The sequence below is a fragment of the Beta vulgaris genome, chromosome 4 (genome assembly GCF_026745355.1).
Source record: "Beta vulgaris subsp. vulgaris cultivar EL10 chromosome 4, EL10.2, whole genome shotgun sequence".
NCBI lineage: Eukaryota > Viridiplantae > Streptophyta > Magnoliopsida > Caryophyllales > Amaranthaceae > Beta > Beta vulgaris.
Genome location: NC_079205.1, coordinates 54,000,543 through 54,028,249, shown reverse-complemented (window position 1 = coordinate 54,028,249; position 27,707 = coordinate 54,000,543). Strand labels below are relative to the sequence as shown.

Genomic DNA, 27,707 nt, shown 5'->3' with positions numbered 1-27,707 from the left:
GGTACAACACAAACAAAACCAAGAGACACAATGCCATAAAGATGAACTTCATCAAGGTCAATATGATAGCCAAGATACCTTAGTTAAAGGATTGCTTCATCATATCAGAGACAAAGATCCCACTACCAAAATCAAAAGCACTAATCAGACTTGAGAATCCAGAAGTATACGCACCATAATTCAACAAATTCAAAGGAGCAGAATAACCCATATCACAAGCACTCTCACAATCTGACAACTGTTGGCATATTTTAAAGTTTATAGGGGAGTAAAAAGAGAGTAATATTCATTGCTATAACAGTAAGAATACATAACATAAATAGCACTGTTATACTTCACAATGAGATTCCAGAAACTGACAAAACTAGAAGATTTCCTTCAAAAATTGCAGGATTTATCAGTACCCAGAAGATGAAATCCATACTATCACAACCAAATATCAACCCAAAAAAAGATCTTTCAAAGCAATTCAAGCCTGATTTTTAGCCACCCTTAAAACAAACAAATATATCCTATTCTAACAAACCGTAATCAGATTAAAGAAAACCAACAAAAACAAATCTTTACCCAGAGCATCAAAGGAAGATAATCACTGAGATGTTGAAAATCAAAGAGGAGCAAAATTAGATAGTAAATTTATGTTAATGTTTATATATAAAAAACAGCATCTGACTAGTATAATACTAGCAAAGCAACTAATTTCTGACATCAAAACCCCCAAAGGCTCAAAAACCACCATTGCTGTGACTTGTGACTTGTGACTTGTGAAGCTCAGTTGCCGCAGCTCATTCTGTGACACTGAGTCAGAGTGTACCTGTGTATGCTCTGTGTATAATGTAGCTGGTTTAATGGGTTTTTTCCCACAATGACTCATGGAATATTCTATGTGGATCAATTAAAACATGAAATGGAGTGTCTAATTCAAGGTAAGACTGCAACACATAGGAGTAAGTCAAAGGTGTTCATCCGGTTTCTTACAGTTGTTGTTTCGCATATTTTAAGTCCACTTCTACGAGTCTTAAATCCGTAAATCTTATTAAAATTAGTCATGATATATAACCATTCAAATGTGCTTCTCATAAGGTTACCATCATAAGTCGTAACTTAAACAACAAACAGTATGTTATTCATGAAGTAAGAGAAGAAATAAACTGAACTTTGAACTTAAGTACAAGGCATGATGCCAAAATCTCATAATGCCATACATTACCTGATGAAGGTCATAGCTAAATAGAAGAGACCCTAATATCATTCACAGTCAACTTCAATAAATAAAGCGAACAATTTATAAGATACCTTAAGAACAGCTAATAACTTGATAGAGAACTACAGTTAAAGGAACAAGTCGAATGCAAAGAATCAAGGAAGTGGCCATACCTATCAACATTCACAAAGCGGGCTGCAAACGAACAAGCTGATAGCGAACTGCATCAGAGAAGAACAGTAAATACAACATTCTATATCAACTATGAAAATAAACACGCTTAGAATGACGCATAACTAGAATACTCATTTTTCCATTCAAATTACCTTCTGGAGGTCAAAGCAAAACATAAAAGTACTTGCATAGCATCAAGGTATCATTGATTTGCAAATATGCTTCAACCAACAATAATACTACTACTTAAGACACCCTTAGAAGGACAATATGGAAAAACTAGATAAAAAGTCATCTGAGTCTTTCCGAAATTAGGACTGTCAGAACGTTAATTCAGGTTATAAACTTCTGAAACAGATCCTTTGATGAGTCACTTAAGTTCTTAGAAGACAAGAGGCCACCAATTAAAGAGACAGTATTAGCATCAATTTCAAATCCCTTGCTAACCATACGATCACGATAGTATAAATGTGTTTGGTAAGTCATTGTTGAGAATATATCCTCTGATAATTGTATTATAAGTACGATCATCAGGGGAGCAATTGTCTTCCTCTATTTTCCTCAACGATCAGATAGCTTCATCCATGATCCCTTTCTTACACATTCCTTTTATCAGTATAGTATATGTTTTACAATTTGGTCGGAGACCTTTCAATACAAGATCAGAGAAGAATTTTGCTCCATCTTCAAGATGCCCAGCTTCACACAAACTGTCCAGTAGGATATTGTAGATGAAAACATTAGGCTTAACATTATTATCCTCCATTTCTTCAAGTAACGCCACTGCCTCATCAAGCAGCATATGTTTGCATAGGCCATCAAGCATTGAAGCATATGTGACAACATTTGGAATAACTCCTTGAACTCGCATTTCCTTGAACATCTGGCGTTGCACAATGCATCAATGAGAGTTGTATAGGTAACAACATCAGGTGTAATCCCTTTCCCCTTTTGAAGTATTTCTTGGAATGAGTTGAGGGCCTTGTCAATGTTTCGGCCTTGCAATATCCATTAACAATAGTATTAAAACTTACAATATTCATTAATGGTTTTTTTCCCTACTATTTTAGGGTTGAATAAAAAAAAACCTATTTCAAGATAGTGATTATAAATGTCTAGAAAAATAATTGTTATACTAATTGGCAATTTCTTTAGGCCTTGTTATAAATAGTGAAAAACACATAAAATATGTTCCTTCATTGGAAAACATGATCTAGTAACTATGAAGTTATATAATATATACCACCTCTGTTTTTATAGATCCAACATTTGATTATTTTAATCCACTCACCAAAAAGGCAAATATTGCATCTAACAAAAAACAAGACAATCAAGTTTAAGTCGGGTGTAAGGAGGGGATTCTCCTAAGATAAGCTTTTCAGGAAATAGATAGAAAACTACTTTTATGAGCTGTCTCAGTAGTGACCTGACCGACTTTATTAGCTGTGTGAGTAGTGGCTTAGCTGTTAACTGTCTAAAAGCTACGATCGAAAAAAAGACCTTTTGAAAAGAAACCACTAATACGCCCTCCTAAAGGAGCCTTTAGGTCCGTGTAAGGCGAAGAGTAAATATTAAGTGAGAATCTCGTTCACTTGCTTCAAGAATCAAGATATATACATGCCTCTTTTTAATCTCATGCTGGTTAGTTTTTGTGCCTTCACTGACATTTGGGGTGATCAAATTCGAAGTCAGAAGAGGGTCTTAAGATGGAAACTGAGTTGTCAGGTTTGGCTACGAAATGGCCATTATATGCTACATCCAACAAGTTGTGGTTTGCACAGGAAGGAAGGGGGAGGGTGGAAGAAAAGTTTGGAACAGGGAAGGGAGCTAATCTGACATAAAGATCAATGCACAAGACTAGAAGCTCATGTTTCCAGAGATATTGACTCATTTTTTACAAGCTAATAAAAGATCAATAAATGCAACAATAATATGAGTACAGAAAACAAGAATACTGTCCCATTTTCCACAAGATGCCAGCTAGCTTAAATCAGCTCAAAGATAATACAACTAGGAACCACATACATAAAAGCCAAGTACACAACACAGTGTGCTGAAGTTTGATGCCTAACTCCTCAAAGAGTATGCTTCCTTGAATACTTGAAGCAAACGACAATAGGACAAACAGTAACGAAAAAGTGTCAGCAATAGTTGCAATTTGCAATCATCTTACTCGCGTAATTTCAAGAACTTCCTAAGAAGATTCCTAGATGAATCACTCAAGTTACCAGACGACAATAGGCCAACCAGTAACGAGAAAGTGTGAGCATCGCCTTTAAATCCCTTGCTAACCATAAGATCACAATAGTAAAATGCGTTTGATAAGTCATTCTTGAGAATATATCCTCTAATAATTGTATTATAGGTTAAATCATCAGGAGAGCAACCATCATTCCCCATTTTCCTCAACAGTTGATTAGCTTCATCCATAAGGCCTTTCTTGCAGAAGCCTTTCATCAAAATTGTGTATATTTTAACATTAGGTTCTAGCCTTCTCAATACAAGATCCGAGAAAATTTTTGCTGCATCTTCAAGTTTTCCAGCCTCACACAAGCTGTCCATTAAGATACCGTATATGACAACAGTAGGCTTAACGCCATTATTCTCCATTTCTTCAAGTAATGTCACTGCCTCATCAAGTAAAGCATTTTTGCATAAGCTATCAAGCAATGAAGCATATGTGACAACATCAGGAGTAACTCCATGGCCTTGCATATCCTTGAACAGTTTACTTGCAAGTGGGAGTCTATTGACTTTGCATAGTCCATCAATAAGAGTGCTATAGGTAACAACATCAGGTGTGATCACTTTCTCAAGTATTTCTTGGAATAAATTAAGTGCCTTGTCAATGTTTCTGGCCTTGCAATATCCATTAATCATAGTGTTGAAACTTACAATATCAGGCTCACACCCATTTTGAGCCATGAGATCAAGTAGTTTTTCCGCATCCTCCATCTGACCACGCAAACAATAACCATCAAGTAAAGCATTGTAAGTTATGACATCTGAAATCTCACCTCTCTCAATCATGTAGTCTAGAATAGCTTGCGCTTCATCAACATTACCATCTTTGCAAAACATGTCAACAAGCATGCTGAAGGTGGTAACATCTGGCGCTATGTCACACTCCAACATCTGAGCTAGCATATCTTTAGCCTCGACCTTGGAGCCGGAGTTGTAGAGACCTCTAATTAAGGAGGTATAAGTGACAACATTAGGTATAATGCCCTCACTTTTCATGGCAGTGAACAAGTCGAGGGCCTCTTTCAACAGCCTATCCTTACAAAGACTATCAATAATGGTGTTATATATAACAAGGTTAGGTTTGCAACAACCAGAATGCATCCTCTTAAGCAAGTGGAGGGCAGCAGCATTGTCACCAATCCGACAAAGGCCTTTGAAAATAGCACCATAGGTAACAATGTTTGGTTGGAAACCTAGCTTAACAATTTCATCTAGCAATTGAAGAGCTTGAGAAAGCTTATCACAGTGGATAAAGCCATTGATTAAAGTAGTAAAGATAACACAATCACCATCAAAGGGGTAACCAAGCTTAAGTCTTTTGGCGAGAAGAGAGAAGCCGAAATCAACACGGCCCAAATGGCAGTAACAATTGGTGAGAATACCCAATGAATACCAATTGGGTCGAACACCAGAGAATTCAAGGTCTCTGATGAGAGAGATAATGGTGGAGTGAGGGTGAAGACGCTTCAATTTAGACATGGCAGTGAAGAGTTGAGTGAAAACGATGATAGAAGGAAGAGGGCGCAAAGAGAGCATTTGATGGAAGAGAGAAAGGGGGAAATTGAGATTTGAAAACCCTAATTTGCAGTGTTCTCTAACTGATTGGATAAACAATTGACGATCTTGAATAAAAACATCAGATGCAGTGGAATAATAATAGCGTGAATGAAAATGAAAAGAAGGAAAAGGAGTAATAAGAGTAGTACCACCATGAAAGAAGGCAGCAAAAGCTTTAGGAGTAAACTTGAGCTTCATCGTCATCGTCATCGTCATCTTCATTCTCGCAAATCCCCAAGTAAAATTCGTGTGTTTGTTAGTAGAGATTATTTAGGGAAGAAGTGATTTTGTTATTTGGAAAGTTGAGTTATTCACTCACCATGGCTTATCATCAAATGGTTTTCGGCTTTAAGCCATTTTTGGACACCGATGCTTAAGATTAACCTTTTTTTTTTTTTTTAAGGGAAATTAGGTTTTGGACCTGTGCATAATGCACGAGAACTATTAAGTTTAATAAGAATGTTTATATATTAGCTACATTGAAAACATATAAACTATTCTTTACGTCTATTCGATCAAATTCTTTTTTGTATGATGAAAAGGCGTCTTTATATTAATTATAAAGTTGTTTAGCAGATACATAACTCATATGTTTTCTTTATATGCTACATTAATCGTAGTATTAGACATCCCATGTTCTTCCTCATAAATTAGTACTATTATGCATCTTTTACTCGTGACTCTATAAATGGTTACGTAGAATTGGTCATGTCTGCTAACTGGTCTCGACGGGAAACCCACTATGCGATAGAGATTGTCCTTGATTTTTAATATTGCCAAAAGAAACTGCCTTTTTTTTGGAACATCATAGGAAATTTTGTTTCATTTGACGGAAATACGGGGTATAAATACCTTATTCCCTGTTGCTACCTAAAATGACCACAACTTGGATGATTCAGTTTTTTACATGCTTGATTACCAACCTAGTATTGTTACATAAACCAGATGTTGGCCGGGTCAATATTCCTCAGTATCATCACTGGTGTACCAACCTTTAGTCTTATATTGTGATTCAATAGACCGGAACATCTAATGGTATTTAGGAATTCAATGGAGTAGATTTTATGCACTTCTAAGTTGCATTTTTCCTTAAAAATTGCATTTTTAAACTTAATATACTCTATTAATACCCCGGGTAATTCAGACAACACATGATCATTCACATCTCCAGTATCTTATGAGTCGAGCAAAAAATCTACTATCTATTGAAAATACTTAGTTTACTAAATGATCCTATATGTGGCGAATATATTTTTCCACTCTAGCTGATATAAGATTATTTCCACCATCTATAAATTGACAATGAGTATTATATAGTATTCGTGCGATGAATTATTGCTCTCTTAATTAAATAATAATTTATAAATATCCAAGTTCAATTATGATAAGGATGATGAACAAATTTCAAATTGAATATTGATCATTTCGTTGCAATACAAAATTTCAAATCCTTATTTTACATTACTATTTACACTATAAAATTAATCAGTACACCGTTTTGATTTTCATGTTATATTGTAAACCTTCAAAAGGTTATTGTTGTGGATGAATTTCAATCTTTCTTTAGTATTTAGTGTTATGCTCCATTTTTATCTTTATAAATTTTAAAAATTTGATATATTTATACTTTAGAACTGCATAATGGATCAGAGTGATTAAAAATTGATAAATATATTTTTCCCTTGTTGGTTTTTGTTCCTCGTAATTTCTTTTAGGGTGACATTTTCGTACTTCCCACTATACTTTTCGCCTCCCAAAAGTTACACTAAATGAAACCAGTGGCCCACAGTTAACCCTTACTCCTTTATTTCTTAATCATAAGCAATTCAAAGAGACAGAAAAATATAAAAGTATATATTTTAAAATATATCAAGCCAACACCAGTTTTGATATTAATTAAATTAATTTAGAACATATAAATATGTAAACCGTATTATATATGTGTGTTTTGTAGGTTCTCCATATGATTTACGTTTTCTGGTTATCTTTATATAAGAAAAAGTGAAACAAAATAAATAGACAAAATAACAACTTTAACAATTTAATAACTTTATCCAATCCTTTCAAAACAGTTTCACTCTCTTTCTCTGTGAACATCCCCGAAAATATATTCGTTCTCTCAATTCATCTTTCTCTCTAGAAAACCAATTAGTGAAAAAAACAACCAAACTTAGTGTTTATTTATTGGGAGTAAAACCGACTAATTTTGAATACTTACAATCCCTCTTTTGACTTATAATGCTAGACACTGATCGATTTTGTTGATAAAACTATGTCGAATAGTATCCCTCTTGCTTTCTAGTCTAATACCCATGCAATGTATGGTTACAAATAGTTTTATTTCTTTGCAGAAAATTATAATATAAATAGTTATTCCTTTCAACATCAAATTCATCATTATATCGTATTTATCCTCTACGTACGACTTAATATCGACTACATATTATTTATGATAATGCTCTTAATCTAACCCTTTCTCTCTTAAAAACGATAAATATGCCAATTACCCTCATTCTATTTTAGATGGGATGAATACAAAGGAAGTCTTTTTCATTTTTACGATGCATACCCTTTCCTCATCAACTATGTCATGTCATTCCCTTTGGTTTAGCAATTTCAGAGTTTAATGTAAATTTAATTATAATATCAATACCCATGGTATTGAAACTTCATTTCAAAACATTAGCATCCAATACTACCTTCACAAATGGTAATATAATGCATTACCATTACCATCATTGATGACCACTAACCAAAATAGCCTTTAATGTATTCCAAAACTGTGACTCTTCTCCCATTAAGAATCCTTCTAAACTGATTAGTAACTTAACTACAATGAAGAAGCAAATCAAAATTTAAAACATAGTTCTTTTTTACCACTGCATATGTATTCTTTCATCTCGATGGAATAAATATAATTGATTATTTAACAGTGGCAAATCACTATGCTCAATCACTATGGTCAAAATTAAATTTGTAAATTTTAGAATACTAACTAATATACTGGAACTCTATGAAAAAAAAGAACAGAAAATGAATGAACCACAAATGAAAAAATAATAACGTCACACTTATTAGCATGGTAAATTGTAGTTGTTCAGTGACTACTGCACTATTACATATTTTTAGTCACTCGAATATTCCTCATAAAAAGATAATTAAGAACAAAAACATTGAACCATGAAAAAAACTATCCAACACCATCAAATTCATAGTTTTTTCATCATATCCTGTATTTTATCTTGAGTTTTCTTGACTTTCACTAAAAATTTGCACTGACAAAATCATTTTCTCTCTAGATTTGTTGTTCTTATCAAATTGCCAATTACCCAACTTTTCGGTGAATATGAAGTAGCAATCCACATGTAGAAAACTATGGCCATACTTATCTTTCTTCTCGTGCTTCTTCCAACGCGATCAGTCTTATTTGCTCTCCAATTGTTAATTTGAAGGCAATACATTATGACTATTTATTAGTCGGGTATTTTTTTATTACTTCAATTGTAATTGGTTTATGAATTATTGATTCAAGATTTTCAGAGGTAATTATCGATAGACATACATGCACAGATGGTGGCCTATCCTTCGTAGCTTGTATCATCTGATTGATCTTTGGGATTTCATAATTTTCTTTATCACCCATCCAAATTCAAGTTCAAAATAGAGCTACATTTTGAAGAAAAGGCTTTTATAAAAAGTTGTTGACTTTGCCTTCCTTATTCGCTTATATGAAAAGCTGTAATTTTTTTGTTAACATTGTTTATTTTTCGTTGTTGTTAAACAATCGGAATTTAAGACACTTTTTAAGTTACTCTAACCTAGTATTGTAATTTTTTTTTGAAAGGTTAGTATTATAATTAATAGAAGTAAATAACATGAGAAACATTCCTAAAAAGAAAAAGAAACAACAATTAGTTGCAGCTCACTTCTAGGATATTCTAATGTCTTTCATTTCCTTCTTTCTTTTCACTCCCTCTCTACCATTTCATAGTTATCTTCCTTCATCATTTGATCTAACTCTCCTCTACTTCCTTCTCTTTCATCTGAAATAGAAAATTTTATATGTATTTTATGAAAATAGCAACTAACTTTTATCAGATCCACAAATATTTGTGTTCTATATCCTGCTAAAGATGTTGAGCAAGATAGTACACAAATTTTGCTTATCTTTTTGGTGAACAAAGGTAACATAACATAATTCATAAATTTTGCTTGATCTGATTTACATGCAACAATTAGAAAACAGAGTTACATGTATGTTTTCACTCCTTCAATTCAAAACTAAACTCGTTCATAAATTACAATTCACATCACCAAAAAATGAAAAGGAAAGGTTAAGAAAACAATAAACAAAAAGCTTAATATCCTTAACAGATAATTCGAAAAAAGTCAATCTCAATTTTTTTGACTTCGAATTCATCGTTGCTATCTTCCTCTCTGTTGATTGGTTCCCCAATTGCTGATGCTGCCATGTTGATGTACCCGTGTTTTTTCATCTGGGTTTATCTGTTCGATTAGTATTTTATGCAAGAGTTTTTCTATCTCCTCTCTATTTCTCACTCCAATTAATCGAATTGTTGTTCATTTGGATGAATTACAGAAAAAATGAGCTAAAATTCGATCATGAAATTCAAAGAATTTGATATTGAGGGTTTGAGATGAGGGAGATGCAGTAAAACAAATATTGAGATTTAAAGATGTGTGAGTTGTTTCCTTTCATGATAATATTCAATTTGATTTAATTAGGGATTATTTTTTGGAATTAATTTGTTTCCTTAAATATAAATTGCTAGATTTGAGTTTACCTTACAGAGCCTAAATCTACACGATTTGCAATCTTTTTAAATCAATATACAGTGATACGTGGCAAGTGAATGAGAGGCTTGAAAAAACTGAGAAGCAATGAGAGGGGATAAACAATATGGGGCTGCCACATAGGATGAAGTTTTCTTGCTTTAATATTATACTAGCCTTCATATGCACGCGATGCGTGCGTTAATTTCAAAATTTGTTATTCTATTAGATACTCCATTCGTACTTTATTTATGATTAAACTTAAATGTGAAAAATTCAACAGTTAGATGAATTTAGATATATTAATTCGCTAAGTAAAAAAATAAAAAGGTTGTGATTGATTGTTAACATTAATTTTTTGTGAATGAATATTGAACAGAAATAACAAAAATAATGAGTTGGTTTAACTGAATTAAAGAGTATCAAAGGTAGTGAATGTTCAGACTTTCATGGGCACAGTTATGTATGCCATCTTTTTTTATAAGGTATAAATATTATGTCCATTTTAATTTTTGATTGAAGTATTTGATGCATATACCATTTTAAACTTGTTTTAAATGGCAAGTTGGAATGAGAATTTTTAAATGATTTTGTTTTTGTAATTTTTTCATTCCATTAATTAGATCATTAAGGGTATTTTAGTCACTTCAAAAGAGGACACCACACCTCCTCCCTTGGCTTATATAATAGAGATATGATATGATGATGCTTAACCATCTACTAGTTGTTACTTGTTAGGAATCTTTAGGACCTTTAATCTCAATCCAAAACTTATATTATTTATAAATATATTTTTTCCTTAAGCTTTTCTATTTCCTTATGCTTATAATTAATTTTGTAACTTTCATATTTTTTTTGTTTTATCTGTGGACTTTTTTATCTCCCATTTGTAATACTTGTTCTTTTAGTCCATTGTTGAAGAATATATCCTGAGCATTTTTTTTTTCTCAATTACATTTGCACATGTTCTTTTCATGTTTAATATCATTTTGTTATGATTTTTTATATAGTTTTTTTTATATCTCAGATCTTATATACTTATGTTCTTTTATAATTAATACGATGTTCCTTGTTCAATAGCTTCATGTTCCTTTTATGTTTTTATTTATTTTTGTGATTCTTAATACTTTTTTGAATCTCAAGTATTAAATACACATGTCTTTTACAATTGGTATGATGTTCTTTGTTTTCTATCTTCATGTTCTTTTCATATTTATTTTTATGTTTCTGAATTTGAATAGCCTTTTGTTTCTCAAGAACTATATGCACATACTCATTTACAAGAAGTGGGTAGCTATTCAAATATACTATATGCACATTTTCTTATATAATTATTATGATATTCTTTGTTTAATATATTCATGTTCTTTTTTTATGATTTTATTCAAATTTTGTGATTTTTGATATTTTTTGTTTAATAACTATTATATGGGCATGTTTCTTTATAATCAGTATAATGTTCTTTGTTTTACACTTTCATGTTCTTTTTATGATTTTACTCGTATTTGTGAGGTAAAATTTATTTTGTTAAAAAACAGTTTGCTAGTCCACGAATTGTGCTAATTATGCTACTATCTACGTTTTCTTTAATGGCCAGTGTGACTTTTAATGGTTAGGAAAAATTACAGTAATGAAATAATATAAAAATTGCATTCTCCTTCTATATCGATTTCATCTAATATATCTCCGTCATTGTTAATGTCATTCAATGCTCATCTCCAAATTCGCAATCAATCATTATCAGTGTTATTATTTGCACAGTGAATGCAATTCAAGTAATTTAGTAATATCCCCTAAAAAAAAAGTAATATAGTAATATAGTGTTAATAATATTGTGAAAATTTAACCAAAATAATAAATAATAGTAGTTTTTTTAAAAAAGTTTGATGATATCCCCAAAAGTGCATATATATGATATATGTGGAGATATTAGGTAGTATCCCACTGCCACAATTCATGGAAACCTTCGGGTGTTAGTGCAGCAATTTATGTTTAACAAACTTCATTTTCAAAAAAATTCATTTCAATGGGAGACAGATTTCACGCACATATTCAATAAAATGCTGTCGTATCAAACAGGTGCACAGAGAGCATCATGCTCTCTAGTGCACCCTACAAATTTGCGGTCTTCCAATAGAGAACACGAATTTTTCCCAAGGAAAGTTTTTTTTTTCCTTATTTTATATTAAATAGAGATTTTTTTAAAAAAAAAAACTCACCACATATCAATTATTGATTTTGAGTTGTACCACCTTTTGAATTTTAACGTGTTTTATATTATAGATGGCTAGAGTTACCACCAAATGACCAATTCCATCCAAATTTGCATCTAAATGGGCCTCGATAATGGGCTTTTTATATATTATCCCTATTCCGCCTTATTGTTCTATGATTTTCTAATTACAAAATAATCACTCAGATATTTTTGATTGAAAATTAAAGTAATCTAACGAAAACATATTAACATTAATATTGACTTTAAAAGCACTAAATGCACTTATACTATTTTGTTGTAGTTTAATTTGATCATTCACAACTTTTTCCAATGTGATAAATGAACGTGTGCCAGAATGTACTATAAGTTGATATTATTGGATGATGTATGCTAATATCTTTAATATATTTGTATAACATTACATTGGGAAATTGGATAATCTAAGCCTATTTCTTTGATATATTTGAATCACGAACATATTTTTAAATAATGATGAGATGGATTATCCCAACTAACACAAATGACCACTACGAGTCTTTAAATAAATAAAATGATAAATTATCCTAATCGATACATAAGACAATTATATAGGGCAAAAAATAAAAAGATAAGATTGTCCCCTTTTTTTTGGTATGTTTATGTTAATGTATGGTCTTTGAAATTGTGATTGCAATTGGAAGTTTAGTTAGAAAGAAATTTTGTAAGTTCTTACTTTTTAATAGTTTGGAATTGCTTTCGTTAGATTACTTTAATTTTCAATAAAAAATATCTCTTTTTAAGCATATTTTTTTGGAAAATATTTTATGTGTACATTATATCTTATTATAAGTTAGGCAATCTTAAGTTACCTTATCAATTATTACACATAAATATAGATCACGAAGGAATTGAATATTTCATAATTATCATTTTTTAATAAGTGAAGGGTAGAAAACTAATATGACAGGAGGACACCGTAGCTCACTCCTTGACTTATATAATAGAGATAATTGTATTTATTTCATTTGATATGTATTTGAAGGTGGGATTTTGAATCATATTTATTAAAAATAGATAGACATATTTATTTCTATCATAGATGTCGTATAACTTTGAATTAATGAATTAATGTTAATTTTAAAAAATATACAAACATGATCTGAGCTAATCTTATATGATATGGTGTGAATAATAATTAAGGATTATTATATACTTCCTCCGTTTAGAAATAGTTGCACCATTTCTATTTTGTGCACTATTCATATCTTATACTTAGATTGTCTTTGGTGATTTATATTTTAGGAAAAACATAGTCATGTGGGATCTTGTTAGATTTGTCTCGATGTAAATTTTTTTAATATCAACTTTTTATAATTTTTACTTATTGATAATTAAAGATATTAATGGTTGAAATCATACATCGGCATGCGTGAAAAGTAGAAACGGTGCAACTATTTCTATACGGAGGAAGTATTGAGTACGTAATTTTGTTATCCGTTTGACTCGTCCTCATTCTCTCACGCCAACCACACGTTGGTTCAGAATCAGCATTCCACACCTTGACATTGGGTCTTAGCTCACCGCTCACCACCAAAAAGAAGAGAAAAGCTGAAATGCAATGAAAGAAAACCATGAAATCTAAAAAAAGAAAAGAAAAAGGCAAAAGGTTGTTTTTTTTTTTTTAGGAAATTAAGTTAGCCCAAGAGCTAACCCCTACCAAGCTACTAGCCTGTAGGAACTACCAACACATTGGCTGGTAAGGCATGCATAGCATGCTAAGGAAATACCACAACATAATGCTGAGGGTAAGGATCGAACCCCTGACCTCAAGGGCCAAGGGAGAGCGCTCTACCCACTTGAGCTAGCTCCTATCCTTAAAGGCAAAAGGTTGTAGACAGACAGATAGAGTAAGTGCGGAAAAAGAGGAGGAGAGAGAAAATGGGAACATCTAACGAGTTCGACCTTCCCGAGGAAGTCCTCCAAGTACTACCTTCAGATCCCTTCGCTCAGTTAGACGTAGCCCGAAAGATCACTTCCATTGCCCTTTCGACACGTGTCTCTGCTCTCGAATCAGAAGCGTCTGTTCTCCATTCCCACCTCACCGACAATGATAAATATTCCAAATAAATGTCAAATAATAGTATTACCATATAAAATAAGTAATATTTTGACAAAATACAAAAAAAGTATAGAAATTTATTGCTACTAATTAATTTTTATATTAATTTCATCTCTAATCATACTTTATATTTAAAAATACCATCTCAAAACGAAACTCTTTCAAATGATATTATGATAAAAATTGTAAAAGATTTGCTGAAAACTAATTTGTCACTACTTCACCTTTTTCTTTATTCTCTAACACTACTAAAAAAGTGCGAACTTTTAATATTCGCATGTGAAAACTGAAAACTGTTCTTAGAAAGGAAAAAAGCGGGAAAATGAGTGAAAAAGGGAAAAAAGATGCAAAGGAAAGTAATAGAAAAGTAAGAAAAATGGTTTAAAAAGAAGCAATAGTACAATTTGAAGTGCTCGGAAATGGAGTTGGCCAAATATGGTTAACAAAGTTTTATTAAATACTCATGCATCACTTGAGTTTCTCTTAGAGCACTCCCAATGGTGACATAACTCATCACCAAAATCAGAAAATTTGGGTTGAACAAAAAAAACATGCATCCCATTGGTGATAGAAAACCTATCACCAAATGACATATTTTGTCATCCATCACCATGTGAACAAATCCATCAGCAAATGAAATGTGTGAATGGAAGACAAAATCAGCCTAGTCACACACAGCCAGCTAGTGGCAAGCTGCCATGTGGCTGCTGCTGTGTTCTTTTTGGGAAATTTCGTGGAAATTTCCACGGAATTTCCCAGAAATTCGTATTTCAAAAAAAAAAAAAAATATACCAAATTCATATTTTTTCCCCTCTATAAAATGATACCCATATTGATATATTTCAGAACAAAAAAAAAAACTTCTCCTCCTCACCTTTCTCTCTCTAAAAATATTTATACATCATTTTTCTCTATAATTTTTTACCTTCTCCTTCTCACCTAAAAAGAGGGAAAAAAATCATATTTTCTAATAAATTTTTATTTTACTAATAACCCAATAATGATAATTAATTTTGGTAATTAATTATTATAATTTTAAGTAACCATAAGATGATTCATTTTTATTTTTAATCTGTAAATTATACTACCTCCGTTCTTTTTTAGTTGCAACGTTTGACAAATTGCACTATTCATGTTCTCTTATTTGACCACATTTATTGATTTATATGTTAAACAAATATAGTCATGTGGGGTTTTGTTTGATTCGTTTCGATGTAAGCTTTCATAATATCAAATTTTTATAATTTTTACTTACATACAATTAGATATAAAACGATTTGAAATTGTACATTGGCAAGCGTGAAAGTCAAAACGTTGCAACTAAATAAAAACAGAGGTAGTATTATTTATTGAAGTAGGAAAGAGAAATAGGAGAGAGAAAGTTGAGGTGGGGTAGTGAAAAGTAGGAGAGATAAAGTGAAGTTTGATGATTTTTTTGTTCATGAGTGGGGTGGAGGTGATACATTTGATCATGAAATGATCAAAACATGAGTAAGTAGGAAATTTTGGTGATCAAACCCATCACCATTGGGAGTGCTCTTAGATACAAACATCGTGGTAAACTTATATGACTACATTTTATTACAAATCAATATGGTTCAGACTTCAAAGGTGGATTTTAAAATACTTATCTGGCAATTCTGTTCTTGTCCCAAGACGGTTTTTCAAATAGTTTTACTTTTTTTCAGCATTAAGCACATAATTTGTTTGAGGGTTCATCATTCTAGGACCGGACCGGACTAGACCGAAATCGATTGGACCAGAATCTAGGATTTTTTTGGACCGAATCAGAATTTTTCCAGTCCGATTTTGGACTTGTTGGACCGGAATCTTTATTTTTTATAAAAAATATATATTTTTATTTGATTTGAAGATATTTATAAATTAGATACATTAACATAATAATTTTAATAACAATAATCCTAAAGATAGTAATAAATAATAGGTTTTTAACATATAAACTTTTTTTTGTACTTAACAGAAATTTCGGTCCATCAATGGCTTGTTGGGTACAATGAAGATGAGCGGTTTTTTTTTTTCATTTTCTTAGTAGGGTAGTTTTTCTCTCTCGAAAGGAACTTTCAACCTTCTATGGTTAAGAGTTCTTTGTATAATGTCAAACCATATCTTTCACTGTAGTCCTCTACAAGGTGGACGTCTATGCCTTCTTTCACATCATGGCTAAGCTCGTCAATGAAGTCCTTTTGGCTAATTGGCTATCACTGCAGCCATTTTCTTCTCATCTGAACACCCCTGTATTAAATTTGAACTAATGAACCTTTTCATACTTATGAGAACTTAATATTTATTTGAACTTATTAGACCATATTTGAATTTATTACACGTTATCCTAACTTATTAGACTCGAATCTCTTTAGGGTGGAAAGAACATAGCTAACAATGTTGACGAAAAAGCCATTTCCCTAATGTCAAAAGGCATTTTTCTGTGTTCAGCACACAACACTTCCTCCACACATACTGCAGTCAAAAACCCAGAAACCTTTCTTAATAAGCAGGATCCTGGCTTTTAATACCAAAAAATACCTATGTTTCCCACCACTTTCTCAATCAACTTCCGTGCCTCAGCTTTGTCAACTTCAGTTTTATCCTACCAGATAAAATAACAGAAGTGACACATAAGGTTACAGACGATCTCTTTTTATTAGTAATTGCTTCTATAGTGAGTTATATCACTTCAACTGACTGGCCCAATTTTCCCTCTATTAATCTAAAGGAAAGCGTCTTGTTTAGCAGGTGCATTAAAAAGCCTATCCTAAAAAGAGTCACATTAATAGCAAGGGTCCAGATTCACACGATTAGGCCACACATCAAATCAGTATTTGATACAAGAATATAATGGAAGATACTGAACTAGATGACATCAAAGCAGACGTAAACGAACAAGATGGCAAGACCCATGTCAAACTAGTTTGGGGTGATGAAGCTGGCTTCTTTGGTAATGTTGGTGTACATTGAAAAAAAGTTAACCAGAAACCTTCTACAAATAAAGGATCAAACTTCTATTGTTGGGAACTTTTCCATTATCAGAGTGTTCAGCCTGTACTTTAACTAGTACTGGAACTTTTTTATCCAATCTTTGTGGATAATTCCTTCCACTTGGCAATTGATATCTGCTTTCGAAGTTCCAAAAGTTCAAAAATCACAAATATTGCTACTCTTACCTATTTGAGATAAAAACAGTAGAATTTCAGTGGTCAGGGCTGTCATAACTATAACTGGGGACCTGTACAATTCAATGACAGGAGGTTTAGTTACTGGATTATGTTATTAACTCTAACTGATTTTGCAGATGTTCTGTTATTGATTCTGTTGACTGTTATTCTTGTAACTAGTTTGCCTATAAATAGTTACTGATTAGTTTGTAAATGATTCATCAAAGAAATTAATCAATGACAAATCTCTCTTCTCTATCTTATTCTCTCATTATTCTGAATTATCTCTCTCTTCTGTTCTTCTCTACTCTCTTCTACATTCTGTTTTCTTTCTGTTCTCTCTATGGTTCATAACTTGAACTCATATCTGGCAGTTAAGCTTAGCTCCTGCAACATTCACGTTCAGTAGAGGAAAGAAATACTCCATATAACTCACGGTGCAACCTCCCTAATCCCTATCCCCAAGACTCAACTCAATGCTAAGACATAACCCCGTCTATGTAACATACAAAAACAAGAATTATTATAATACATCTAATTTTGCCAAGAAGACTTATGGCTCTAGGAGATCTCGATTCTTATAGGAGGAGGGGAAGCCAGAAGGGTGAACCTCAAGATGCATAAACATGTCCCTGGTTTGAAAAGAAGAAACATCCCCATTGATTCTTATAGATGGTCACTCTGATAGGCAAAGAAACATGAAGACATGATTAAAGTCACTACAGTCACGGTTAGACATATAAACACTGACCTGTCTACAATTTAACACTGATCTCCAAAGTTAACCAAAGAGCAAAACCAATAATAATCACCCAAGTGTGGTCTATGTCAGAGTAGACCTACAACGAAACAGTACTTGCAAGTCGAATGAATAAATAGAAGAGACCCTAATATCATTCACTTAATCAACTTCAATGAACAAAGTGAACAATTTATAAGATACCTTAAGAACAGCTATCAAATAACTTGATAGAGAACTACAGTTAAAGGAACAAGTCGAATGCAAAGAATCAAGGAAGTGGCCATACCTATCAACATTCACAAAGCCGGCTGCAAAAGAACAAGCTTATAGTGAACTGCATCAGAGAAGAACAGTAAATACAACATTCTATATCAACTATGAAAATAAACACGCTTAGAATGACGCATAAATAGCATACTCATTTTTCCCTTGATCCACCAAATTACCTTCTGGAGGTCAAAGCAAAACATAAAAGTACTTGCATAGCGTCAAGGTATCATCGATTTGCCAAATGTACTTCAACCAACAATAATAATACTACTTAAGACCCCTTAGAAGGATAATATGTAAAAACTAGATAAAAAGTCACCCAGTCTTTCCGAAATTAGGACTGTCAGAACGTTAATTCAGGTTATAAACTTCTGAAACAGATCCTTTGATGAGTCACTTAAGTTCTTAGAAGACAAGAGGCCAACAATTAAAGAGAAAGTATTAGCATCAGTTTCAAATCCCTTGCTAGCCATACGATCACGATAGTATAAATGTGTTTGGTAAGTCATTGTTGAGAATATATCCTCTGATGATTGTATTATATACGATCATTAGAGGGGTAATTGTCTTCCTCCATTTTCCTCAACCATCGGATAGCTTCATCCACGCTCCCCTTCTTACACATTTGGGGGTGATTAAATTCAAAGTCATAAGGGGGTCTTAGGATAGAAACTGAGTTGTCAGGTTTGGTTATGAAATGGCCATTATATGCTACATCCAACAAGTTGTGGTTTGCAACCCAATTAACAACAAATTTTAGTCGCCATTTTTAGGAAAGAAATATGAAATTACACAGCAGCACAGGAAGGAAGGGGGAGGGTGGAAGATAAGTTTAGAACAGGGAAGGGAGCTAATCTGACATACAGATCAATGCAAAAGACTAGGTCAGGTTTCCAGAGATATTGACTCATTTTCCACAAGCTAATAAAAGATCAATAAAGGCGACAATAATCTGAGTACAGAACACAAGAATACGGTCTAATTTTCCACAAGATGCCAGCTAGCTTAAATCAGCTCAAAGATAATACAACTAGGAATCACATACATAAAAGCCAAGTACACAACACAGAATATCACACTGATGTTTGATGCCTAACTCCTCAAAGAGTATGCTTACTTGAATACTTGAAGCAAACGACAATAGGACAAACAGTAACGAAAAAGTGTCAGCAATAGTTGCAATTTGCAATCATCTTACTCAGGTAATTTCAAGAACTTCCTAAGAAGAGCCTTAGATGAATCACTCAAGTTATTAGACGACAATAGGCCAGCCAGTAACGAGAAAGTGTCAGCATTGCCTTTAAATCCCTTGCTAACCATGAGATCACAATAATATAATGCATTTGTCAAGTCATTTTTGAGAATATACCCTCTAATGATTGTATTATAGGTTAAATCATCAGGAGAGCAACCATCATTCTCCATTTTCCTCAACAGTTGATTAGCTTCATCCATAAGGCCTTTCTTGCAGAAGCCTTTCATCAAAATTGTGTATATTTTAACATTAGGTTCCAGCCTTTTCAATACAAGATCCAAGAAGAATTTTGCAGCATCTTCAAGTTTCCCAGCCTCACACAAACTATCCATTAGGATAGCGTAGATGACAACAGTAGGCTTAACACGATTATCCTCCATTTCTTCAAGTAACGCCACTGCCTCATCAAGTAGCATTTTTGCATAGGCCATCAAGCATTGAAGCATATGTGACAGCATCTGGAATAACTCCTTGAACTCGCATTTCCTTGAACAATTCACGCGCAAGTGGGAGTCTATTGACTTTGCATAGTCCATCAATAAGAGTGGTATAGGTGACAACATTAGGTGTCACCCCTTTCTGAAGTATTTTTTGAAACAAGTTGAGGGCCTTGTCCATGTTTCTGGCCTTGCAATATCCATTAATGATAGTGCTAAAACTTACAATATTAGGCTCACAACCATTTTGGGCCATGAGATCAAGTAGTTTTTCCGCATCCTCCATCTGACCACGCAAACAATAACCATCAAGTAAAGCATGTAAGTATGACATCTGGACCTCACCTCTCTCAATCATGTAGTCTAGAATAGCTTGTGCTTCATCAACATTCCCTCTTTGCAAAACATGTCAACAGCATGCTGAAGTGATAACATTGGTGCTATGTTACACTCCAACATCTGAGCTAGCATATCTTTAGCCTCGACCTTGGAGCCGGAGTTGTAGAGACCTCTAATCAAGGAGGTATAAGTGACAACATTAGGTATAATGCCCTCACTTTTCATGGCGGTGAACAGGTCGAGGGCCTCTTTCAACAGCCTATCCTTACAAAGACTATCAATAATGGTGCTATATATACAAGGTTAGGTTTGCAACAACCAGAATGCATCCTCTTAAGCAAGTGAAGGGCGCAGCATTGTCACCAATCTGACAAAGGCCTTGAAAATAGCACCATAGGTAACAATATCGGGTTGGAAACCTAGCTTAACAATTTGATCGAGCAATTGAAGAGCTTGAGGAAGCTTATCACAGTGGATAAAGCCATTGATTAAGGTGTTAAAGATAACACAATCACCATCAAAGGGGTAACCAAGCTTAAGTCTTTTGGCGAGAAGAGAGAAGCCGAAATCAACACGGCCCAAATGGCAGTAACAATTGGTGAGAATACCCAATGTATGCATATCGGGTCGAATACCTGACAATTCAAGGTCCCTGAGGAGAGAGATGATGGTGGAGTGAGGTTGAAGGCGTTTCAATTTGGAAATGGCAGTGAAGAGCTGATTGAAATAGATTATAGAAGGAAGAGGGCGCAAAGAGAGCATTTGATGGAAGAGAGAAATGGGGAAAATGAGATTGGAAAACCCTAATTTGCAGTGTTCTTTAACTGATTGAAGAAACAATACGACGATCTTCAATAAAAGCATGAGTAGCAATGGAGTAATAATAGCATGAATGAAAATGAAAATGAAAAGAAGGAAAAGGAGTAATAAGAGTAGTACCACCATGAAAGAAGGCAGCAAAAGCTTTAGGAGTAAACTTGAGCTTCATCGTCATCTTCATCTTCATCGCTGCTTCCTTTCTCTCTCTTCTACTTTGTATTTCTTCTAAAATTAGCAACAAGTTAACAACTTTGATTAAAGTAAAAAGTTGTTAATTCAGTCTCACTCTCAAATGTTTCAAAGCCACTGAACTTCACTTTTGATTCTTTTTCTGGAGTTGACTGATGTTTTCCTTTTTCTTTATTTAGTTTATTTTTTTTTTATTATTGGAAAATTAAGTCAGCCCAAGGGCTAATTCCTAACAAAACTACTAGCCTTGTAGGAACTACCAGCACATTGGCTGGTAATGCATGCAAAGCATGCTAAGGAAATACCCCAACATAATGTTGGGGGTAAGGATCGAACCCCTCACCTCAGAAATCAGAGGGGAATGATCTACCACATGAGCTAGCTCCTCATCCTTTATTTAGTTTAATCTATGAACTATCCTTTTTGTGTTTTGGAGTGTTATCAACTTATTAATGACTTTGAAAAAAAACCCTAGCCTCCCCTCTCCTTTTCTCTCTCAAAAATCCATGGTAAGCCCCTTTTTCCCTTTTATTTTCAGTTTTTAATTCATTTTCTTGTTTTGTTCAATAAATTAGTATCTCTTTATGAGATTTTCTCAAACCCTTTTATGGGGTTTTTAGTTTCTGTTTTGGAAATCTCCTTCTCCCCTATGGGAGTTGTGTATGGTTCTTTTGTTTTTAGGTAATGAGAATATATGAGAAATTATTCTCATTGGTTGAAGTTCGAGACTCAACATGAAAAATTAGGGTTTCACAACTTCTGTAAAATTATGGAAGACTATTGGAGTACGTTCATCCCAAAATTTCCGCATCTGCAGATCGTATGCCGAACCAGAGCGAACTCACAGATTGCATTGATTCAGATGAAGATTTTTATTAAGGCAAAATTAAGTCAAATCTGCGATGTTTACATTTCTAGGGTGATATGTATTTCTATTAGAATTTTATGTTTTTCAGAAATGACTTGTAAGTGCCGTTTGGCGAAATATTAATGAAATCCCTTTTCTTTCAAAAAAAAAACTTATTAATGACGTTACTCGAATACTCGTTAGTTGAAGAAGCTATTCAACAAAATTAGAAGGCGATAAAAAGCCACTAAAACAGATCTATCACAAATTATAAGGGACATATGTTACTATGTTAAGGGTAACATTACTAACATAGAGTATTAGGTTCGTATTTTGTCTAATTATTAGAAAAAAGAATATACAAATATTTTGAAAAAATTTCGAATAAATTAAAGATCGGATATGGTTCGGTTTACATTTAATTAGAATATTCGAAATTTAGTTTTTCCTATTGTTATTTGATAATGATAATAAGAATAAGAATTTTTAATTTAGTGTTTATATTTTATCACTTTTTCTAAAGGTGGTCTTCCTAAAGCATTCTCATTTTATAATTAGGAAACTCAATATAATCCAACCTTTTCGCCTTTATTTCTTTAATTGTGCCAAGTACATTTGTCACCTTCTAGGAACTAGTAAATCTTTACTTTTTTCAAATATATTAGTACATAATAGATTGTATTTGTTGCTCTCCTATCCTCTTGTGATGACTCTAATTTTTCAATCTTTTATATGTTATCCTCCAACCTCAAATCTGCATACAAACTTAAAGAAGGGGAATAATATTCAATCCCCAAAATATACCCAAAAATATTTAATTAGTACAACTCAAAGAAAGGAAATGGAGTATCACACAACAATTATCTGAATTGTATGAAAATTCATTGGCAACACAAATATTTTCACTAGAATGGTGGAAAATAAGTTCCACACAAAATTGAATTAAAAGGGTTTTTAACCTGAGAAACTAAAGATTAGACTCAAGATTTTTACTTCCAATTAAGAAAATTAAAATTAGGAGAAATAATGAGAGTTAGATATAGAGAATATCGAGGGATGTAGAACAAGGAGATAAAGGATGAGACCTAGGTGGTTGACCTAGCTAGTTCTTTGTGCCAAGTTTACCAAATTAGATAACAAAACTCCACATAATATGCGATAAGATTTAACTTTACATAATTGACACAAATTTATAACACTTCATTTCTATTTCCTTTGTTTCATATGGAGGTATGGAGTAATATCAAGTTAATTCATGAAAGTTTAAAAGTTGCATTCCCAATTCCATTAATGGAAGTATTGTTCTGAAACTGAAATCTCAACATTTCATAATATGCCAAAAAAATTATTTAATTAACAAAAATCAAATATCTCCACTAGTAATATTAGAGGAGCCAAAATCAACTTAACACTGGCTTAAATGGTTTTTTTAATTCTCATCAGAATAAAAAGTGTTTATGTATAGGAATTAAGGATGATGATGTGTGCTAAGTAGGAGAGAGTCCCAAGAGCATTAGTCTGAATGGATTGTCCGTACATCGGAAACATGCAAAACACGGCTAGGCTACCTCGAGGGTTAGTTGTTCCGGGATCCCCCCCCCCCCCCCCTCCGACGCTCAAATTAGTTTATGATTGAGGTAGAGAGAAATGCTCTAGTTTGTTAATTGGGTGAGAATTGAATACATGTTCATTAATGAGGCTAGTGGTATTTATAGTGTTGGGAATTTTCAGACAGGAAACATTGGTTGGATGGGCTTTCTTGGGATCAACGGCTTATGTTGCTTTTTCAAGCAATGATTATTTCAGCCCTTTAGTGGATCTCCAAACTCTTGATTAGGTCAACTCAATGGTGGGACCCACTACTGGCACCTATCCAAGGCCTTAGGAGGCTTTTTGTGCCCTAACTGGGTTGCTGATCAATTGAGCCCAAACAATTAGCCACACGCCAGGGATGGGGGATCATGGAGTTTCGACTGAGTGGCGCCCATTCGTGGCGAAATAATAACATGTTTAATTCCTACCGATGGTTGGCCGAGGGAGGTAGTTCGAGTGAATCATGACACCGACGGGGTCACTTACCGCTTGAGAAAGAGATGTCTTCCAGGTTACTCCTTGTGGAAAGGAATACCACAGACCTAGTGACTTTTTATTGGAGGAGTGTCAACCGAATGACTCCCTATATTGAATGCAGACCGAGTGACTCTCTTAAGAAGAGAATAGTGTCGACCAAGTCACTTCCTTTTGAAACGGATAAAGCTGACCGAGTGATATGCGACTAGTTTTTTTTTTTTTACCAATTTGTCGCTAGAGCAATTTTTTTTTATCAATTTGTTATTAAGCGTCACTTTTTTTTTTACCAATTTGGTCAATTGACATGTTGACGCATGCATCGTGTGCATATGCGACTAGTTTTTAGATATACCAACTTACCATTAGATGACAAAAATATTTCGATCTAGTTGGGCCCACTTTCGGTTTATTCTTCTTTTCTACTTTTTTCTCATTATATACTCATGTACAATTGATTTTAATTTTCTAACACAAATAAATGTTGGGTAAGAGCAGGGGCAAAGCTTTTGAGGGGCCTAGGAGGGCCGCGGCCCCGGTCGAAATTTTAAGACTTCTATTTATGCTTAACTAACTTCCCTAAAGTTGTATATAATTTAAAGATTTAATTGCATATATATAGAGTTTCGGCCCCCGTAAATAGATTTAATTGTGTATATATATAGTTTCGGCCCCCGTAAATACAAAGTTCTGGCTTCGCCCCTGGGTAAGGGCAACTCTTTTACTTATAGATCAGACTTATTTCAAGTTCATACAAAGAGAATCAAGACACTAAACATATATCAATTAAAAATTTATTATTCTTCCCCTAACTATCATTTATTCCAGATTTGGGAATCAAAATGAGTTGGTTTTACAAATTAATGATAATTTATATTTATACTTCTTGTTGAACTAATATACATGCTCAATGTGATTATAACCTACAATTTTGAAAATAATTGAAATTTTAAAAACTACAATGTTGCATATGAACTCTAAGTTTACCCCAAAATTTCATTTCAAATAATAATATAAATTTTATAACAACATTATCATTTTTAATAAAACAATCGAAAGTAGAATACATAAAGTTAATTGAATAAACCAACATTTAATTCTCTTTATTTAATAGATTTCTTTTGTTTGGATTATCTTCAAACATAATCAAGGAAATAGCTAAATATATTCCTATCTCATGAGATGAAATTGTCTCCTCTATATGTGAAACAAGAGACTCGCGTCTAGCACCTCATATTGGTACCAAATGCTCTTTTTAGGAAAGATAGCAATCTGTAGATGGTGCACAGGTTCGTATGGTGAACAAGGTGCGCACATGTATATGGCTAACAAGTCAAATGTATATGAATAACAAGTCAAATGAACACATGTACACGGCTAACGAGCCAAATAAATATATCTACATCTCTGTTAGTATATATTCATTGGTATTGGTCTTTATGTTCATAATCTAGTGATTAATGTTTATCGTGCGCACCTTGCTCACCATACGAATGTGTGCACCTACTAATTTGTAGAAAAATAGAAGTTTTTTAAAAATAAATTATAAGGACAAACAAATATGTCAGCTTCCTCTCTTAATAGAAACTAGTGGACTCTGCCTGTGCATACTGCACGGGTTCGTTATGTGCAGTGTTATTTGAGAGCATAATGTTGTAAGTATTTGGAAATAGAAAATATTGAAAAGTAGAGTTATGGATGGACGAAGAAACATCTAGAAGTTCAAATGTATTCATGTTATATACATGCCAAAATATGTTAGCAAGATAGTGTTATCTCGCTAATGTTTGCATCTTCAAAGCTAATTGCACTTGCATTTATTTGTCCAAAATGGAGTCTGGATACTTTATTTTTTTGGTTCAACTGAAACAATAACCATAAATTATTCTAATTTATAATATTAATTTGAATCCACTAAAACTAAAAAAAGGATCTAATTGCATTTCACGCTCCAAATTTTGGTCGTCAAAACAAAAGTGTTTAGGCTCATGATAAAATCTCTTGGTTCCACAGTAAACGCGTGGCTCTACTTGAGGTAGTATCTCGGCGATGTGTGGAATAGAAGTTTATGAATTTCGGTTGTTAACGGGTATACCTACATATATATATATATATGTCCATTTTAGATACTTATTTTTTTAGTTTGTAAATAAAATTATGTCAAGAATGATACCTATCAAGTCGTGAGAATCAAAATAAGCAGTTGTATCTACGCAAGAACCTCCATCTTTAGAGCAAGAACTTATTGTTATCAAAATCATCACGGTTAATATATACCTATGAAATAATTCATGTAGGGTAATATCATAACCTAAGACTTCACAATATATTGTAGTACCTTTTTCAAAAGATGTATAATGAGTTGTTGTAACTTTTCCTCTATGCGAAAGAAGCGTTGAAGCTTGATTTCTTGTCATGTAACTGATATTGGAAATTGTTAATTCTCCATCATCGATAGTTAGAGCTTTCTATGTTTTTTTGTGGGTTGCATACAATTATCGTCTCTTTTTTTCGAATTTCCTCATTTTTTCTTCTTCTGGTAACATTGCGTACCAACTTTTCTTTTGTGAAGGATTATTTTGTGATTCAGACAATTGTGATGATTCATGTTTTAAAATTGTGTTTTCTTTACGTGAAAATGAGTGCTAGAAGTTTTAACTTGTTTTTTTTTTTTTCATGTGATACGTATCTCTCCGTTTTTTTCTTAGTTGTTCTTTATTCTCCTCAGTCCATAAAGTGTATGTGTGTGACTTATAATTTTTAGGAGCTTTTTCTTCCATGTTTTAAGTTAATTGTAATGTTCTATATTGTGTGATACAACTTAAATATACTACTAAACACAATAATATATAAACATGCAAAAATAAGATTAGCTATATAAGTGACCATGCAAAGTAAGATGAACTATCACAATATCAACATTGAGAAGGAGAACCAAAAAATAGATGTAAGTATCATGAGAACACACCGTTGTTGATAGCATGACAAATTACGACTTTCAAGTGCAGGCCTTTGTAATCCCCTTTGTTTTAAAAATACATACAATAAAAGATGACGTGAATCACAATAATTTTTTTTTTAGGGGAACGTGAATCACAATATAATTGGAATATAGCAATTTGAACTACTAAAATTTAAAGATCGCATATTTAGTAGAATATGTTTTGATTTCATTCAGTTTAAAACTTCATTTTGATCATTAACTAAGAAGTTACAAAGTCAAGCTTTGATGTTAACTAATACCCACTTATACATTCATTCTCAAGTTATTAGGCCAATTCCA

General features: G+C 33.0%; 1 protein-coding gene and 1 non-coding gene across 4 annotated transcripts; both read right to left on the bottom strand.

Moving 5' to 3' along the window:
- Nucleotides 1-356: 356 nt before the first annotated feature.
- On the bottom strand, nt 357-21,812 carry LOC130591291 (putative pentatricopeptide repeat-containing protein At1g12700, mitochondrial). 3 transcript variants are annotated; one of them, XR_008969104.1, is made up of 3 exons: nt 21,442-21,812; nt 18,403-18,535; nt 357-1,296 (listed from the first exon to the last, which is right to left on the bottom strand). XR_008969104.1 is itself a non-coding variant. In XM_057394368.1 (2 exons), exon 2 carries the CDS (start codon nt 20,287-20,289, stop codon nt 19,666-19,668), a length of 624 nt encoding a protein of 207 aa, XP_057250351.1. In that variant the 5' UTR covers nt 20,290-20,449; nt 21,442-21,812; the 3' UTR covers nt 18,550-19,665. The 3 variants fall into 3 exon arrangements, 1 of the variants encoding a protein (XP_057250351.1); XR_008969105.1 differs by having other exon boundaries at nt 21,445-21,812; XM_057394368.1 differs by lacking the exons at nt 357-1,296; nt 18,403-18,535 and adding an exon at nt 18,550-20,449.
- Nucleotides 1,568-5,571, bottom strand: LOC104890882 (putative pentatricopeptide repeat-containing protein At1g12700, mitochondrial). Its single transcript, XR_008969106.1, has 2 exons — nt 3,723-5,571; nt 1,568-2,298 (listed from the first exon to the last, which is right to left on the bottom strand). It is a non-coding gene; the product is annotated as a putative pentatricopeptide repeat-containing protein At1g12700, mitochondrial (transcript).
- Nucleotides 21,813-27,707: the final 5,895 nt, after the last annotated feature.

Excerpts from the sequence above, each read along its gene's own strand:
- LOC130591291 (XM_057394368.1), bottom strand. The coding sequence starts at position 20,289 with ATGTTGTCACCTATACCACTCTTATTGATGGACTATGCAAAGTCAATA.